This window comes from Rhea americana, unplaced genomic scaffold (genome assembly GCF_003343005.1).
Source record: "Rhea americana isolate MKP2758 unplaced genomic scaffold, rheAme1 scaffold_69, whole genome shotgun sequence".
Lineage (NCBI taxonomy): Eukaryota > Metazoa > Chordata > Aves > Rheiformes > Rheidae > Rhea > Rhea americana.
The window spans coordinates 3,647,878-3,666,407 of NW_028186856.1; the positions used below are offsets into that span (position 1 = coordinate 3,647,878).

General features: G+C 37.9%; 1 protein-coding gene across 1 annotated transcript in view; it reads left to right on the forward strand.

Annotated features, from left to right (window-relative positions):
* ANO4 (anoctamin 4) overlaps window positions 1-18,530 on the forward strand; it is a 214,499-nt gene that overhangs the window by 115,153 nt on the left and 80,816 nt on the right. Inside the window, exon 5 of the mRNA XM_085321380.1 lies at window positions 4,828-4,986. Within this exon, the coding sequence (XP_085177506.1) occupies window positions 4,828-4,986 (159 nt within the window). The remainder of the gene's footprint in view (window positions 1-4,827; window positions 4,987-18,530) is intronic.

Genomic DNA, 18,530 nt, shown 5'->3' on the forward strand with positions numbered 1-18,530 from the left:
TTTTAGCTGACAAGTCAAAATACTGCTTGCTTCAACTGTTGGCTGTGCACGCTCAACCAGACCTCAAAGTAATGCTGMATTCTCCCCGGTTTGTGTGTGACTGGCTCCAGTGAAGACTTTATTGGCTGGGGCTTTATCAATGGTCCCGTCACAGATGCAGACCCAGCCTGGCATTCAGCTTACCCTTTGGCAAAAGATGTGTCTTTTCTTTGTTTTATGTTTCTTTCAGGCACAGCTAAGTTCTAAGYAAATTAGAAATCACATTTCTCTTCATGGGCATAGATCAAAAGACTTTTTACATATACCAACATAATAATTAGATAGGCACTTTGAAATCTAAAACYGGAGATTTATTATCACCAAAATCTTGTAGTTTTAGCTGCCTTGAAATTTCACTTTCTGAGAACTAGAGTAACAGCAGACAGGAAGTAAAAATGAAAGGGAAAGATGATTTGGGAACTGTTCTCTAGTGCCGCTTCAATTCCACCTCTCTTTTTGTGGAGCGTTAAATCAGCTTTCTGTGTCCAAGGAAGAGAGAAAGGAGGAATTGGGACAAAATTCATYTTTTACTTAAATCAGTAAATATGGCCAATTTTTAAGGTTGCTCTTAGTGTAGGTAAAAATGATAAAAGTCACTCTTGTAATCCAGTTAAGCTTCAAACTCTGTTGATGATATTTSCAGCAGTTGTTAATATTGCACATAGCAGAGTGTGTTTTAACAATCAATTTTATAAATTGGAATTTGCAGTAAAGAATATGCCAGAATAAAAATATTCAAGTTGCAAAATAAGAATTATGATATTCTTAATGGCTCCTGTGATAGCCCTCGCAATTTCAAGTCAGTTTTCTTAAACATGTTTATTACAATACAAGCCAGCATATTTTTTTCAACAAAATCTCTGTMTTCTTCAGTGCCCAGGATCAATGTGGGAAGAGAAAATCTAAGCTTTCACGGAAAACTAGAGGTCTTTTACATTCTAACTTTTGAGCACATGATTTTGCAGCCTAGACAATTTTGTTACTAGAAAAGCTCTACATAATTAAATATAGTATGGTGTCAAGAAGAATATGCTGAACTCAAGATACATTAAAAAAATACAGCCTTTCCAAAACTATAATCTAAATGGACAAAAGGATACTAAGAAAAATGACAAACATGGAAAATATTCWTTGATTAGAGCTTTGCTTAAAAATAGAGTGATTCTGAGTTCACGGGTTATCACTATTTGTGGTGCAAGTACTAATCCCCTCCACCAGTTGTGAAGTCATATGCAAGGGATTATAACTTCAAGTAGGCACAAGCAAAAGAAAAAGATCATTTCTAAAATTAAAAGATCCKATCCTATCAGATATCCATACTGATAATAGCTACGTACGAGAAGAACTGGTAATGAAGAAAAAATCTAATCTGTATTTAAATAAGTGGATATTGGAGTCCTTTTTGATTTAATTTTAAAAAGGCCTGCAGGTAATTTTGAAGAGCCTTTATTTCCCTAACTGCATTTCTGTTTAAAATTTCTGTGTAAACTCTCTATAGCTATTATTGCTTTGAAAGCTGATTTGGGGTAGTGAAACACATCGGGTAAGCCTTTAGTCTGAAGTGTTCCCAGGATGTATATGTATATGAGTCATGTGTCTATGAATGCTGATGGCTCCCAACTGTGGGTTCTGAGGATATGAAAACTAGCGCATTCCTGGCAAACAGAATCCTGATTATACAACTTCAGCTTTGCGTATTACAAATAAAGCTGCAAAGATAGCAGGAAATGATAAACTTCTTGCTAAAGTCTTTCCTGTTCTGCAGATTTCTTCTAGCATCTTTTTTCGGTTAAAGGAATGGATATTTGACATCCATGACTAGACAACTTTGCCACCAAAAACTGCAGTCAGAGCTGATCCTAGAGTGTTTTTTTTTTTTTTTTTTTTTTTTTTGCACATTTAAATAAATAGTGCAGAGAAAGTGAATTTTGAAGTCATGGCAGAGGGAAAAGGGAAACAGGTGCGATGTTGGGAAAGTGTCAGTGACTCTCAAGGTGGGAGCAAAGTCTTCATCTAGAATAGCAAATCCTGGGATACTGTGGATAATGCAAAAGTCCAGCAACTTCTATTCCAGATGCTGCTGAGCCAGCTTGACTGTATCTGTATTGTGTTACATTGCTGAATCCTGACAATTCTTCTGAGTCCAAGCACRGCTGGTGAAGCCACCTTGACAGGTTAATTAGTTCCCATAATAGAGGGCAACAGGAAGAGTTCCTTCATGGAGCCCATACGAGTCCCAGGAGGGTTTATCAGTCTAGATTTGTCATACTGTATTCTTCAGATGACAAGGTCTTCCGAATACCGATAGGGCCCAAGCAGGGCCTTTCTGAACAAAAATGACAATACTGGGGTTGGGAGAGTGTCACAAGTTCAATAGAAAGTAGTTGTCCCAGAAAGTCGTAATTGTAGGTGAAGTGCTATAGGTCAAATAACTTAGCCAAATCTCATCAGTGGTTTTTAACACAAGGGTCCACATTCACTAACGAGTCAGTGTAGGGCAAACCAATTTTCTTGAAGAAAAGATGAAACATAGGGAGCCGAAGGGCAAATCTGTCTGTGTTTCTACCAGAATCMCTACTCCATGTGGAGAAAGATATATTGCTTGTGATACACTCTGGATGGGTCAATGATAGCATTTTAGTTCGGATCAGGAGTGGAAGTTTGAAGYGAACCTGTCAATTGACCCAACTTTCCATGCTTTGGTTTGCATTGCAGAGCAGTCCTGGATTTCAAAAACTGGATTCCTTCTATGTGAAAATAAACTGTGGGATATACTTCWATGGATGATGGGCAGACAGGTTCCTGGACCGGACTAAAGTTGGTCCAAAGAAAGCCCTCAAGCCTGGACAAGTGTAGACACCTGGTCCTCAGTGCTGATTGTTTTGCTCTACAGATCCTCTCCTATGACATTGCCTTACTTGCTAAAGTAGACACAGCCTGTCAGACCTGGTGCCTRCAGAACAGAAAGGATGGTTGGGCAGAAGGCWCYGAAATCTGAGCAGGACCACCAAGCTCATCCACTGCCTCTAGATCTCCTACTGCCCTCTTCTTTTATGTACATAACCTCTTGGGTTTTTTTTTCTTCCTGTCTTCTCAGTATAGATACTTTCTAGAAAAAAAAGAAAAAAGGAATGTGCTTCCTGAGCTGTTTTCATATTTAATAAAGTGTGAAAAATAACTTCTGATATCCTGATAATATCATTTGTCAGCATGATATCAGTATAGATATAAATGGTCTGTTACCATTATTTCCTCAGGGCTTAAATCTTTTTTCTTGCCTTCTTTTTCAACTCTGAGAACTGTTTCTACTACATCAACTCTGCATTAAGCTGTGTCAGGAGTCAGGCACTGTAATAAAACAATCCTAGAAAATTTTCCCTCTCTGCCTGCAATAAACTGGTTGTAGCAAGGGAATGGATATTCAAGACGCTTTCATTTGCTTTTCTGTTTAAACAAAGATGCTTGCTGAGAATCAAGATGGTAGTTTACACTAAAATTCCTGACTGGGAATATTTTTTTTGTTCTATAAAAATAATTTTTCCTATTATTATTATGGCCACTGTGTTCACCTTTTGTCATTTAAATTAAGAAGCAATTCTCCTATGAAGAAAGTATTTTGAAAATTCCCTGTTCTTCCTACATGTGAAAGGCAAAATATTTTTTTTTCAGAGATCTGATTATGCATATGATTATGATTAACACAGTTATTTCTGGCAGGAGAATTAGCTCAACCCTCCCTTCAGCTTGGAGGTGGACTGATCTGGAGGTTCCTAAAGGCCCCTGCCCGTTCTACTGCTCTCGGGGAGTTCAGTTTGTTTCCATACACCATTCATAGTGTACATTTCTTGTAAGAAATGCTCCAAGTCATAAGCAATTTCAAATTGTATAGAAGTAAAAACWTAACCCCTGGGCAGGACTTGCATTATATGGAAGCAGTGATAAATAATTGTAGAGAATTTCATCTTACGAATTTCTGAAAGAGAGCAGCAGTCTAGTCTTCTAGCTCTCAGGAGAGGGATTTGCTTGACCTCTTATTAACAGTGAAATCAGCTTGCTTCTTTCTGCCAGAGCAAACATCTGAACAGGCACATTCTTTGCTGAAAATAGCCAAGAAATAATATTCACTGTCTTTATGTGCTACTAGATGAAACACCAGGAATTATTTTCAAATAAATCTCATGGGTTTTCTCAGTTGTTCCGTAACCCTGGAATATTTTGTAGTTAAACTGATGMAGCATAGTGAGGTAGGAACAGGACCTTCATACTCTTTTCTGTGTCCTGTGAGGTGGAGGTACTCTTCATATCTCTTCATCAGAAAGCAAAGAGAATCTACACCAGATTTTAGTATTTCTCACCACAGTGAATATCRTGCCATCATTTCTTCTCCCCATGTAAAATGATGTTCTACTATATTGAATCCTTACTTATAAATTTTCATTTCAGTATAAAACTAAATGCTCCTTTATTTTATAGGTAGGAAGCTATTTCTAGTTTTCTAGTGGGTGGTAGGGGAGGAAGGTTGTCTTGCATAAAATATTCTCTTCTGTCCTGTCCCATTCCCATGTGACATAACATCTGCCTAAGAAGACCTCCTGGTTTTGAYCTGGGGAGGTCTGTACTTCTTTCAGAGGACCTCAGAAACATTCTACATGAAGCATCTAATAATTTGAGGAGCTTGTTCTGATTCTTTATCTTTCTAGTAATGCTGAAAATTGCAGATGCAGATCAGGAATCAGCAATTTCCCAAGCACTTTAACAATAYTGAAATATTTGACTTTCTCTTAACAGGAAGTACCTGATAAGAACAAAACCAATGGACTATACTTTAGAGATGGGAAATGTCGAATTGACTACATTCTGGTGTATAGAAAATCCAATCCACAGACAGAAAAGAGGGAGGTATTTGAGAGAAATATCAGAGCAGAAGGACTTCAAATGGAGAAAGAGGTAAGAGAATTTCCCTGAAAAATACTTCCGACATTTAAAGATGTGTAGTTTCAGAGTCTTGTTTACTCTGAAACCTGATTGCTTTGTTGCAGTAGCGGAAAAAAAAAAGCTTTTAAGCATCCCTAAATATAGACTACTTATTGCTAGAGCGGTGGGAAAGCTTAGCCTAAAGAAAAATCAGCCGCATGGGCTGAAGGGCAAAACTGGCCATTACAGTCATCTTTTCAACCTTCTGCACAAGCAGGCCACAGAATTTCATCCACTGAGTTGTGCAATGGAGAAAATAAGTGCTGAATTCCTGAGTGCAATCCCCATTTATGCTCCTAAGTTTCCTTTTAGTTACCTGCTCTACTCTTTACTGAGGATCTTGGTACCCAGAGACCTAACAAGCTTTACTTGTGCTYAGTCAACTCGCACTCATACCAGAAGGCATTGGCACTCTGCCACTGATGCAAACGGCGGCACAGGTTACAGGCTTTGGTCAGCCACGTAGGCGATGTACATGTATATCTCTTTCAGTGAATTCCTGATACACGCGTAGATATTGTGCCTGTGTATGTGAAAGACGCACTTCCTGGCAGAATACTGTGGAGCTCTTTCCCTCCAGAATAATGAAAATGTTTCTTTTTTTTTTCTTTTTTTCTTTCTTTTTTCTTTTTTTTTTTTTTTTGGAATGAACATGTGTGCTGATGGATGTAAGTATCTAAGTGGATGTTAGTGGTTTTCATCAACCATTTACCATACGCTATTCCTTCAAGTAACTTGGGAATGTCTTTAGTGCTGCCATTGTTGATAGATATTTTTAAAGGCAGTTGTTTGTTTATTGTGTTTCCTGAAAACATACCAATTTCTAGAAGAGTTTTAACTCAAGGTTGAAGAACACAAATTTAGTGTGGCAATTCAGCTTCTGATGTTAGGATTATGCCCTGCTTCCATCAGGAGAAACCCTGGGAGAGTATTTTGGGTCAATCTCTGAAGTCTGAGCAGTGCAGAAAACAAGCATAGATTGAGTCCTCCCTATTGCTATATCTCACGAACAATTTCAAACCATTTTTTTCCTACTTTATGTTTTTGCAGATTTTTTTCATTGATTACTGGGCTAAGGTCAACCGTGAAAGCTACAAAATCCCTTTATATTTGAACCATCATGAAACCTAATATATCATTCTGYACAGGAAACTTTTTCAAGTTGATCATTTAAGTGCTTACTATAGACTCTTCTTGTGGCTACACATTGTGCTCTTTCCAGCCCATTTATATGGAATTTACTGCCTAGCTGCATGAATGTTCTGCCCATTTGATTACTCATTTCAGTTTCTATTACACTGCTGACATGCAGTTTTATTTCTTGTTAATCTTATTTGGCCCTGGTGTTACTTCTTGCCAGTATCAGTAATTGTAGATTTTTTAAACTCTGAATGATCAAAAGGAGGTTATATAACATGACTCAAGCTAACACTTTTAAAATCTAGGGTAGAAATCTTTTTTAATATATGACTTTGACCTAGAATTAAACACTAACATGCATATTTTATGATCACTTTACTTTCCAAATTGAATTATAATCCTGAAGGAAATAAGTACATTCTTGGTGCCCCCCAGCAGAGAAGCAACTAAGTGTTGTGATTGGTTAGTGCCTCAATTATTTCTCATGATTTCTGTTGCTCCTTTTGGTGAGACCTCTAGGTTGTTCTGGGTTTCAGTTCTGGAATATTTTAACAGCAAGCCATTTTTCTAATTGTTGTTCTTATATAATATATTGCCTCCACTGGGGGCAGTTTACTCCCACATGAAGAAAGTGAACTGCCTCTGGTTCTGACTTCTGAACTTATACAGGGCCAGCAAATTGTAACTGCTAGACTGAGGGAAGCTTTTCACTTTCCATAAATTTTGTGTGGTCGCTGGTTCATTCTCCTCTGGTTACTGGCTGTTGATATATTAACATTCAGTTACGTTTGTCCTACCTTTTTAATGTGAAATCAAGGGCAACGAGGAAAACTCARAGAGCTGGGCACTCTACAGTTTGGGAACCATAGTCCTCAGCAGCACTGCAGTGAGATGATGATGCCCTGCAGTGACTCCCCCACAGCTGTAACACAGCACAAATACCCGGGAACTCGAGGATGCAGGGAGAAAAATGTTTACTCAGTGGCATGCAATGAAAACGTAAATATGGAATGGGTGTATAAATGTTGAGATTGCTTCAGGCAGAATGTCAAGATTATATAGCAGACAAAGATCTGAACAAGTATACGTTTCTGACTATGGAAAAAGGTGYTAAACATTTTGCAGATGTTCCCTAGTGAATTCACACTTGTGCTCTTTAGCTAYTCTGTACTGCTCTCCAGTGAAAGTTCTGCCAGGTTTTTTTGGTCTGTATATCCAATAGTAAGCAACAAAGAGATCCCAGACCAAGAATAGATTGCTGAATCAATGAAGATATAGAAAACAGAACTCTGAGAGTGAACAATAATTTATCTGAATAGATTTGAGATGCAATTGGCTCATTTTACCCAACCAGYGGTATTGATGCTGATTTTGTGTGTCTTCAGCATAAATCATTCTACGATCCTTCTCGCTGGTTTTCAGCCTGTGCTGGGTTTGGATAGCGTTACTGTCTTCTTCCAGTCCAACATGGATCACATCCATGTGGTCATGTGCACAGAAGCTCTGTGTGAGTTAATGCAAAGTATAGGTCATGTCAGGGAAAGAGACTGTATCCTCTTCTCAACCAGATATAAAATTTCCTATATTGATTTGTCCTTCTTAATATAATGTCACAGTGAGGTATATAACTCTGATATCTTGGCTCTGGGATTCTTGATAACTTCCACTGTTGTTTTCATTTCTTAATACTCTGAAACAAATTTGTGTATTAAGTAAAAGGGAGGGAGCAGTCTTCGAATGGGGCAAGTGCTTACAGAGGTGTAAGCACTCTGTAGGTACCTGTAGGAATGCCTGTTTGCAGCATTGGTACTGTCTGTAAATAGTATGTGATACTCTTGCCTAGCAGATCTGACTGGCAATGGCAAAGACAGCATAATACTGTCCAAATTCTGAGAGTGTATCTCATACCTACCCTAATCCAAGATAATCCTGAGACTAAGATCAGCCCATYGGTCTCAGAAATAAAATACATCACTTTTAGGTAAAGCGAAAATGCAGATAGTGTCTGTCATTGCAAATATGGTGTTCTTCCCTCTGGGACACTAAAATCCCAGCACAGCATGTTTCTGGAAAGTCTGTCTTTTTAAGAGAGAACGAAAAGTCAGAGTTATGCTGAGTATATGGCTTTTTAACAAGAATAAGGACTTACAAATTCAACCTCTTGGCCAAAATCCAGCAAAACTCCCTTATCCCAAATTATTCCTGCAGCTTCAACTGATACACTCTAATCTCTATCCTAATGGCCAGGTAGAATTAAGTTACTGTGAATGGTAGCTTTGCTGTGCTGGTACATGGATACACACAGTATTACAAATAGCTTTGAGTACAGTACTTCAGATTATACTGCAATAAAAGATAATGCATAGAGATAGCCAGCATGGAACAGCTAATGCATACTTTTCCCCCCGCAGCATATTTAAACTGCAGCGTAATGCAGTGAAAACGCAAGATAGAGGCAAGGTAGTATAAAATAATCTATGCTGCATGAACAAACACAAACCACCCTTGGATTTACAATTCTTAAAAGAAAAAAAGAAGGTCATCTTAGATACGAGTAAATACTGTGCATCCTCAGTGAGTCTGATGTTGGGTAGGATTTGGCCATACCACCCTTAGGAATAGATTACATTAGTCTGAGCTTGGCATATTCTTTTATTCTGCTTCTCATGGCTACATTAAGCTACTTCATATCGAGTGATTTTTACTTAATGATTGCATTCCAAGTTTTTAGTTTATAATTTTTAAGTTGATTTGATACAGGATTTATTTTAAAAGATATTTGACATGCCAGTAGAAAATGATAGACAGACATTTAGTAATGAGAAACTATTCATATGAATAATGAAAGTAGTTCTCAGGCCTCATATTTTACATATTTATATATGTTAATATTTCAGTATAAATGAAATGAACTGTTTTAAAGGAATAGCATTCCTTTCTGCCCTAACAAGCAAGTCTCCTCACAGTTACTGGGTGTAAAACATGAAAACATGTTTCAGGACCTAGTTTCAGATATTTTATAAAAAACTATCAATATATTTGGGCTTCCGGCTGCATGCTGATCTTTGCTTCTTCCAAATGAAAGAAGATGTTAGTTTTAGTGTACTGGTCCAGTTTTCAGGAGCAATCCACATTGTGTGTTTTTTGTGTTACACAGCCAATTAAAAATTTAAACGTTGCCACCGTAAGTGTCAAGCTGTCGCCAGGGCATCCCTAATTGCATTCGCTCCCTGCTGTAAGCAGCAGCTGACGTTTCTGGGACAACATCTGGCAGCTGATATGGAGCTGGTGTATACAATAGACAGTACAACTATACAATAGGCCTTCTCTGGAAGGAAAAAAAAGGCATAAAAAAAACGCTTAGTATAAGTTTCACTTTTGGTTCGTGAACAAATACATACTAGCAGGCACAATCTGAGTCTGAAAGCTATGTTTTGAGTATTTTTCAATAGTGGATGCAATATAACTTAAGAATAAAGAAAGAATAATAATTCTATGACTTTCCAAGTTTGGAAGCAGGGGTAGATTGGTTCATGGAGAGATAGAAAAAGTTCTATAAAGCAATTCTTCTTAATGTGGCGGTGACTTTGTACTAATGGGACAGGACTTTAGAGGCTAGAAATATGTATTTAGTAAGAGGCATATATTTAGCAGCAACCTGGAGCCTGGTTTAAAATGATGAATGTTCAGAGAAATTACAGATGACATAAAGAGCACACAATATAGTATCTCTGTGATTCTTGGCTTGTCCCTGAGTGTAAAACCAAAATAGAATTATGACCACGTCATGCGATGTAAAAGAAATAAAGAATGAGTACAAACAAACAAGACTTTAAAGACTGAGACTTTAAATACAGAAAGTGAGGACGTGAAAATAAGGCATTATAATGAATATTTCTTTCTAGCAGAAATGACATTTACTTTTTCTTTTTTTTTTTTTTTTTTTGAGCACTGCAATACCAAAACAGTTCTGCTGGAGTGATCTGCTTTTTTCTGATTTGTGCGTCATCACTGGAATTGTTGCTGAGTCCCGTTACATAAGCTTTATCGCCAATTGTGATTCATGGTCAGAAAAGAATTAAGGTGACTTCCAGACCCCAAGTGGTGTTTGTAGAGCTGAGTGAGAAAAGGTGTTTTATAAACTTAGCTTATGTAATTTGGCTCACTGAGAAGCACAGCACAACAAGCATCTCAGTGCCCTCAGAGAGACTCTAAGTTTCTCTTWCAGTTATAACTTTGGCTTATTCAGTTATTGGAAGAACAATAATTTGTTCTTAATTTTTTGCTAGTATAGATGTTAATTTGATCAACCAGGTGTTATGTTTATGTCAGAATGCTCAACCTGACATGGCCTGATAACTATTTGCAGCTTGCCAGAAGAGTCTGTGTGGCCAGTGACCTTCTTTTTGAAGGACATCTCAGGAGCAGCCTGCTGGGGCATCCGTTTTGCTGGCTGCCACTTCCCTTTGGCCCTCATGCCGCTTGCTTGTCATGTTGAGCTTACTTTGTGCATACCAAAATCCCCTATCCACTAGGAGAAGGATGGTTAGGCGAAATCTTCCACCGCTTAAAACTGCATCTGCTCATCTCTGGACTGTTTTTTGCAAGGAGAGAGAAAGATATGCACTGTTTGACATACATGCAGTATACGCTCTGCTGCTGGGAAGCACTAGGACAGCAGTGTGTTATGGTCTTCTGGACTGCATAGGTCTGGTAGGACAGGTCACATGCAGAATGTGACCCTTGGTCAACTGCCTTGCCTTTAGGGAGAACTATATTTTTCCCAGGATACAAAAGTAAGGGGTGGCTGATCTAATGAGTCTCTTAACGTTGATGTGGTTCACATCTTTCATTTCTGTTCTATAATAATGTGTGACTCCTTTAATTGCAGAATGTTGCTGGCTGTCACCTTGCCATTGAAGCCAACACTTCAATGACAATTTGTTTTAGCTGAGAGATCTGCCTTTACACATGAATGCACATTATATTGCATAGTTTTATATGCATTATTGCTTATACATTCTGTATTTCTTTACCGACTTAATTTTAAAACATACTCAGGGACTTTCAAGAGGAAACAATCAAATCCTTTCCTATTCTTTTTCTTTTTTTTTTTCTTTTTTCGTTGATGGAAGACCTCCTTTCCTCTATTTACTCTCAGCATCTTCAGTGATCATATATGCACCCCTGGACATGCTTGGGCATGTAGGCACATGTGCACTCACATATATACACAGTGAGAGCAGAATAGCCTTCATCTATGTCAGGTTAATGAGAAATGCTGTGTAGGTATTCTCATCCCTTGACATCAGGGAGAGAACTGACTGATTTCATGCTAGAGCARCAACAAGTAAAACTCTTACTACATGTGAGTAGTAGTTACAAGGATTTCCTCCCTTCTGCATAGCTGGCTGTCAGGCAACACTAGGCCTTCTTGGTCTTTGGAGAAGTTCAGGTATAGTTCAGTTTAACACTTGATATATTAAGCTACTACTATGACTTGTATCAAGCATTTAGTAGCTCTCCTGCACGCCGCTGAGTTATTTCAGTCTCTCACTTTTCTGAGCCAACGTGTAAATATCTAGAACTAATGAACTTACAGTGCCAATTATGCAGCTTGCAGGAGCTGCTGTTTCATGAACAGCATAATATCCCATTATTAGCAGTAGCAGCTTCTTATTTAATGTCTAAGCAATGTGCCTGATTACATCCACAAATCACGAACAGAGACATCAAAATGACATAAACTGTGCCTGCAAAATTGCAAATGCAACAAGGGAACCAGACTGAAATGTAAGCCCACTATATACTTGCATTATGAGTGCAAGTATTTCCACCTATTTAATTTAAAATACAGGCCTGTTCATTTCATCCAAGTTCAGCCAGAGCAAGTTAGACAGACTAGTTTCCCAAACAAAGATTTGTTATTAGTTAATTATCTAATACAAATCGTAAATGGAGTCTCTCTCTTTTCAACAGCATTCTACAGAAAAATATACAGGAACGAAAAGAACAGAAATCCTTTTCCAGAGAGTTTCCTGCTTGAAAAAAACATTATCAGTGAACAATTGAGCTGTTTCCAGGTACCTTGGCTTCTGAGGGAAACTATTTCGGTTCTCAGATGCTGTAACCACTCGCCAGGACAGTGATAATTTAGAACAGAGATCTGAAGATACATGGAAGTCCTGACAGTGGGATATGAACTAAAATCTCAGTGTGCAGCTCTTAAAAATAGTTTTCTTAATTGTCTGGAGGAGTTTATAAATAAATACATTTTAGAGTCAACAAATTTCAGGCTTGAACAGAACTTTGTAGAGCAAATATACAACGAAGCCTCATGTAACTGTTGCTGAAAAATAGATCCACTTTTGAAAAAGTATGGCTTTTGCATGGAGTATGGAGTTCATGTAGAAAACATGTAGATAATTGAAATAGGATAAAAGGTCCCCTAAGATGCTTCTTTTCCTTCAGAGATGTTGGGCAGGATTCTTTTGTCAAAGAGTTCCTGTTACCAGGTTCCACAAATCAAGATGTTTTCAAGGACATCACATCTTTGAAAAAAAAAGATTAACAGCAGATGGATAAAAATAAGGGTTGCATATAAGATGTTCCCTCCATGTCAAAACTCACCCTTCTGTTTACAGCAATTGTTCTTAAACTGCAGTTATTTTTGAGATGTTGTTTGCCTACCTGTGACATCAGGAACAAGCTTAATCCACAAGGCTACAACCACTTAATGCAGAAAGTTTTGGTTGCCCAAAAATAATATGACTGGCAGGCGGCAACACTCCTGACTGTCCTGCCTTAATGTGCCGAAATCTAAAGCTGTGCACAGGGAAGGGGAAGACAGCGTATAGAAATGCCAGCAGGATGTTTTAGGTCCTCGTTTTGTGTTGCTGATTTTGGTGTTGAATTTTTTTCAAGAAATAACATTGTATTTACAGCATTAGGTTTTGGAACAGGTAGCAGAGATTGCAAAAGCCTGAAGTACTGCCTTGGACTGGTGGATACTTGGGTCTTCCCCTGCAGCATGAAGCGACATGGGGCTACACTATCCAGAAGCAGTCCCAGGCAGGAAGCATGATCCTGGCTCCAGTCCTGGGTATCCTGGATCCTGGGAAGCAATTCCCTTTCTCTCTTGCCCTCTCTTGCCGCAAGGGCTGCAGGCCCTCTTATCAGCTGATTGCTTTTCTTGCTGTATCAGGTTAACTCAGGGATGGTGGGAGCGGCTCGTTGGTGCTGTGTGCCTTTGATTAACTGTATTTTAGTTGTTGTAAGAGCCACAAAAATACAGCTAGTCAAATTAACTCCGTGCTCAGATTTGATTGGAAAAGAGGTTTTGGATTATGGCTCTCTGGGCCCCAGATAAATGCAGCATTAATCACTGCATATTTACATGTTTGTTTCTTGCAGTTTTGGTGGTAATGAAGTGAAGTTGTAAATGAAGTTTAATAAAGCCTATCCAGAGGGGAAAATGTTCTTGAGACTGCCACATCAACTGAAACCCCTGTCAGCCAGTTAGTCATGTCCCTCTCTTGAAAGCCTTCTTTAAAACACAAAACTATTCTCTGGACAAAAATCTTTTTGTGTTCATATGTGAAAGCTCTTGAAATCATCTCTAAATGTGCCTATAGACAAAAGAGTTTAAAGAACCGTTTCTTTCCTTTTAGAGGTTTTATGGTACATACCTACTCCTCTCCTTAGATACAACTTGTTTATGCTAATAGACTCAAATAGATCTTTCCTTTTATAAGAAATTATAACTTATAAATTATAATTATTTATTTATAAGATTGACTCCCTTTCTGAAGTCTCTATTGTTAAGTACCAGTATTAGAACTTTGTGCTTACTTTTGTAACAACCATCCCCGACTTATACCTGTTTAAAACTGAAAACCTCTGCAGTGAAAATAAAGACCGGAGAAGAGCAGAAGGGGGACCAGTAAACTTGAAAACCATAATTCCATAGTTTCTCTTGTGCTACGCAAAATTTCTGTTGTTTTTAATGACTGTAAGATTTTGGGAACTTCTTGTCTCTTTGTTTCCCATGTGTTTTGTGGAGCTTCTCCTTTTGGAGAAGTGTAGAAATGTCATATTTTGAAAAACTGCCATTGTAAGGCACTAATAAGGGTAGAATACATGTGCATTTTCATATTTGCATATTTCTTTATGTAAGAAGTAGAAGTATATAGTCTTCCTCACAAAAACTGACATCTTTCTATGTCTCTGTAATGACCTATCTACCAAATGTAGAAAATTTGAAGCTTTGGAGATAGGTATAAAAATGAAATTATTTAGAAAAACTACTCCCATATTAAGCTGTTGCAGCCCATCCATCTATTTTTAGTGTGTTCTTTTCACATTTTTAGTTGAATTGCCTTGGTTTCAGAAGTAGAAGCTGCTTTTGAAATAAATTCCTTGAATAAATTTTGAASTTTGTTTGCTTGACTATTAGTTGCTAAATTCCAGCGAATATATTTTTCTCTACTATTAACATTCTTCTCTTCTTTTTTTTTTGTGAGGAAAATCACATGAAGTCTTTTTAATCACTCTAATAAAACCTCTTTTATTCAGGTCATTCTCTTTTAAATGGCTATCTAAATGAGACACCCATAGCATTCTTACAATTCCTCTAACAATGCAAATGTGATTTTCTCAATTACCTAACATCGATAGAAATAAAATTCTGTAAGGTAATTTTTCATTTCCTAAAAATAGAAGCTATAATGGAATTATCCACATTTAGGAGAAGGCTATTTAGACATATTTACATGCATTGCTTTTTCTGACTGTGGTGTGCAAAGCAGGCATGTGAAATGGCTTTGGCTATAGACTTTAATTTGATGGTGAAGAGGATTTTGCACCTCTTGAGTTCTTATTGAGTGTACAGATTAGGGCTGAAAGCTCCTTCACCAACTAATTCCAAGCATGCTCCCATGGGTTGAATGCAGTTAAGGATTCTATTTTGTCTAGGCAGTGAAAAGCATGAAGAAGCCATTTTTTGTGTTTTTTTTTTGCAATCTTTTCTGTTACAAAGGAATGTCCAAAGTTTCCTTGGAGACCGGAAGAATCACATGGAAGATATTTTATTTGCTTTGTATGCACACCCACCTCTTCCAACTAGGTGGTCAGTTCACCATCTCTAAATTTGTTATCGTATCATGAAGCACTTTTGCCTGTCCCAGAGGACTGGCTCTTTCTCTACCTTTTGATAGAATCGTAGGGTAATCTGAGTTGGAACAGACCTTAGGAGATTTGTAGTCCAAGCTCTGGCTCAAAACAGGGTTAGTGATGAGATCAAGACCAGGTTACTCATAACTTTCAGGTTCTAATTTTTTCAGGTGGATACACCTACTGATCTTTTAACCTCTCTGTTTCTTAATCTCTCCATTTCCTAAAGGAACTCAGCTACTTTTTATGTTTATCTTAAATGAAAGACAGCTCTTACACCGAGTTTTAATATCTTTTAGCCCAAGCTCGAGTATTACTGATAATCTGGAATTTTACTATACTGCTCTTGATATACTCCTCACCGCTTAGAAACCTATCTTTCCATGCCTAAACTGCTGTGTTTGTATGCCTTATAAGATAATAATCTGATCAGTGACCTCATTTTGTGGAGAATATGGAGAGGCTCAGGCATTTCTACAGCCACAGAAATGCTGTTTGGAAAGGAAATGTGGAGACCATCTTCAGGAAGCAGAACTGTCACCAACACTTCTGCTGTATGTGTACACTGACGTAGACTACGGCCTGGCCCTTTGCCACCGGAGTTCTGTACTTTGTACAAGGAGTGCTACTGCTTTCAGAAAAAGTGGCTTTCTGAGAAAGGATCAGGACAGAATTAGAYAGGCTTAAACAAATGTCGAAAAGCAGCAGCTGAGTGAATAGTGGCTGTGGCATGTAAAGTGTCCAGGGTCAACAATCCAGTGCAGTGTTTATGGATTTTACCATTAACATCAGAAGTTCACAGGAGAGAATAATCCAAGTAATAAAGTACAGAAAGTACTGGCCAAAATCTAGAAGTCTCTTAGAGTGCAGATGACACTGGTGGAAGGCTTTGTTGTTTACAGGTCTGTATTTCCCCATGTTTTCTCTGTGAGCAAAATACATAAGGTGGCATGTGTGAAAGAGATGGTAGCCAGGGCTTTGTAATATGTTCTGAATCACTTACTGTCCCCRTGATGTGTCCCAGACAGCCCAGCAGTGAACTAGAGCACCCATGGAGGTGGAGCTGTAGGAAGTGATGTGTCTGTGTTGCTTCAGAAGTTGGGGTAGGTAATGAGGAAGGTAACATTGGTCTGGGGGAACAGGGTGCAATGTCCCAAAATGGGAAAGAACCATCTTATTTACTGTAGCTGTCTGCAAAGTAGGTGTCTGCCTCTGAGCCTTCCTGGGGAGGCACAAGCCCTGCTGGGCAGCAATTTTTCTCATTCTAAGGTCTAAAATAGAACAAATGGTACAATTGTACCATGAAGGTGCCTGTTCCTCTCCACTGCAGACATCTAAACATAGTTGCCCTGAATCCCACCTGTGATGCCTATCCCTTGGGCTGCTGCTCAGGCTCAGTGTGCTTAAAGGCATGACAGATACTCTGTTTTAATGCAAATATAGCAGCCTACAAGTGTCCAGCAGGGGAAATTTTAGACCACCTGTATGGCACACACCATATCTATAACCTACTAAAACCACCTGCTTTGTTCTTTCTGTGCCCAGGTGATATCTACAACCATAAGTAAGCAGATCTGTGCATCGCCGGGTCACCCAAATACTGGTGGTGTGTAAACCAAACTGAGCTAACCGAATTATACAGTGATTATAAAGTTCAACTCTGAGACCCCCAATCTATGGAACAGATTAGTGCTTCTGCAGATTTTCCATTTTTTGACATTTTCTATTCATTGTTTCATTTTGACTGTGAATTGATGAGTGCTTGCCATGTCAGTTTACATTTCCATCTTGGTCTATTTTTCAGCCCCGCTATGGAAGGAAATAGAATCAATGTGTCTTTGTACTTCATTATACCAGCATAAAAACACAAGTTAAAATTATATTAGAAGGGTGAACACACTGGAGGTTTGGGGAAGAGAGAAACATGATGGTCAGAAAACATTAGGAGAAAGTCAATGACAAGATATGGAGGCATAGCTGTGTTACCTATCAAGGCAGATAGGTAACAAAAGTTCTCAACGTACAACTCAACATGTAAAATATTAAAGTTATATGTAACACATAAATTAATAAATAAAACTTATATAACATAATAAATTAATATATAAAACTTATATAAAAGTTCTCAACATATAACTTCCTATATAAAAATCTAAGCAAAAAATCAGTGACCATACAASCCCTTACCATTTTGAAACAAATCTTTTATATCTATGAAAAATGGCTTAACAGGAGGAAGTGAAGGTGAAAGGCAATGAATTTCCAAATCTTCTGTCTACAAGATGGCCCTCAAAGCAGTTCCTGAGCACCTACTGAGCCTCCACACATCACTACCRTAGGGCAAGAAAGTGTTATCCCCATATCACTGGTGAGGAAATGCTGCACAGAGAAAACAGCCAGTCATGCAAAGCAACCACTAGCATGACAAATATATAAGTGCACACAATGCTTTATTGCAAATTACATCATTACGACTCTGAAGTGATACCCCAGACTGTGACTGCTGCCTTCTTTTCGTGGACACACTGAGCTAAAGAAATTGATGTTTCTTTGCAGCAATACGCTATGACGGGATACTGRTAGAACAGCCAGGCTGCAAAAGCTAATCTGTGTTAGCAGTAGATTTGGGTGTAAACTAGCAAATTTTCTGGAAAATCCTTCTGTGAAAAGTAGTCATTAGTACAGGTTAGATTTGGCAACTAGTTTTAGTGGAGGAAAAAGGGAAACTCCTTTTCAAATTGTGAAAAATTTTCATTTAAATGGATTCAACATCCAATATCTGACTTTGATTTTGAAACGCCCTGTTGGCTGAAAAGAAAGGCTTAGCTTTAAAAACAGAAAATAGAGAATGAAGAAATGTTTTAAAGTGATTATATAATCCAGAAATACAGTAAAACATGATAATTTGTGCAGACTGCAATATCTAAATTTAAATAAAATTGAAAATTTTCCTGTGTTTGCCTAGATTTTTAGACATCTGGTTAAATTTATTTCATTTTCATAATCTATTCAGTTTGACTTTGAAAAAAATATGCATTTCTCTCCTAAATGTGGTCACAGTTGATCACTGAATTGTTCATGTATGACTAACTTTACCTAGCTGGCAAAGGTCTTTATTTGCTGATTCTGTTGTTAATTTATTTCATAGTTTATTTATCACCTGTAAGGCATTAAGGATATTTTCCATCAGATAAAAGAAAATCAGA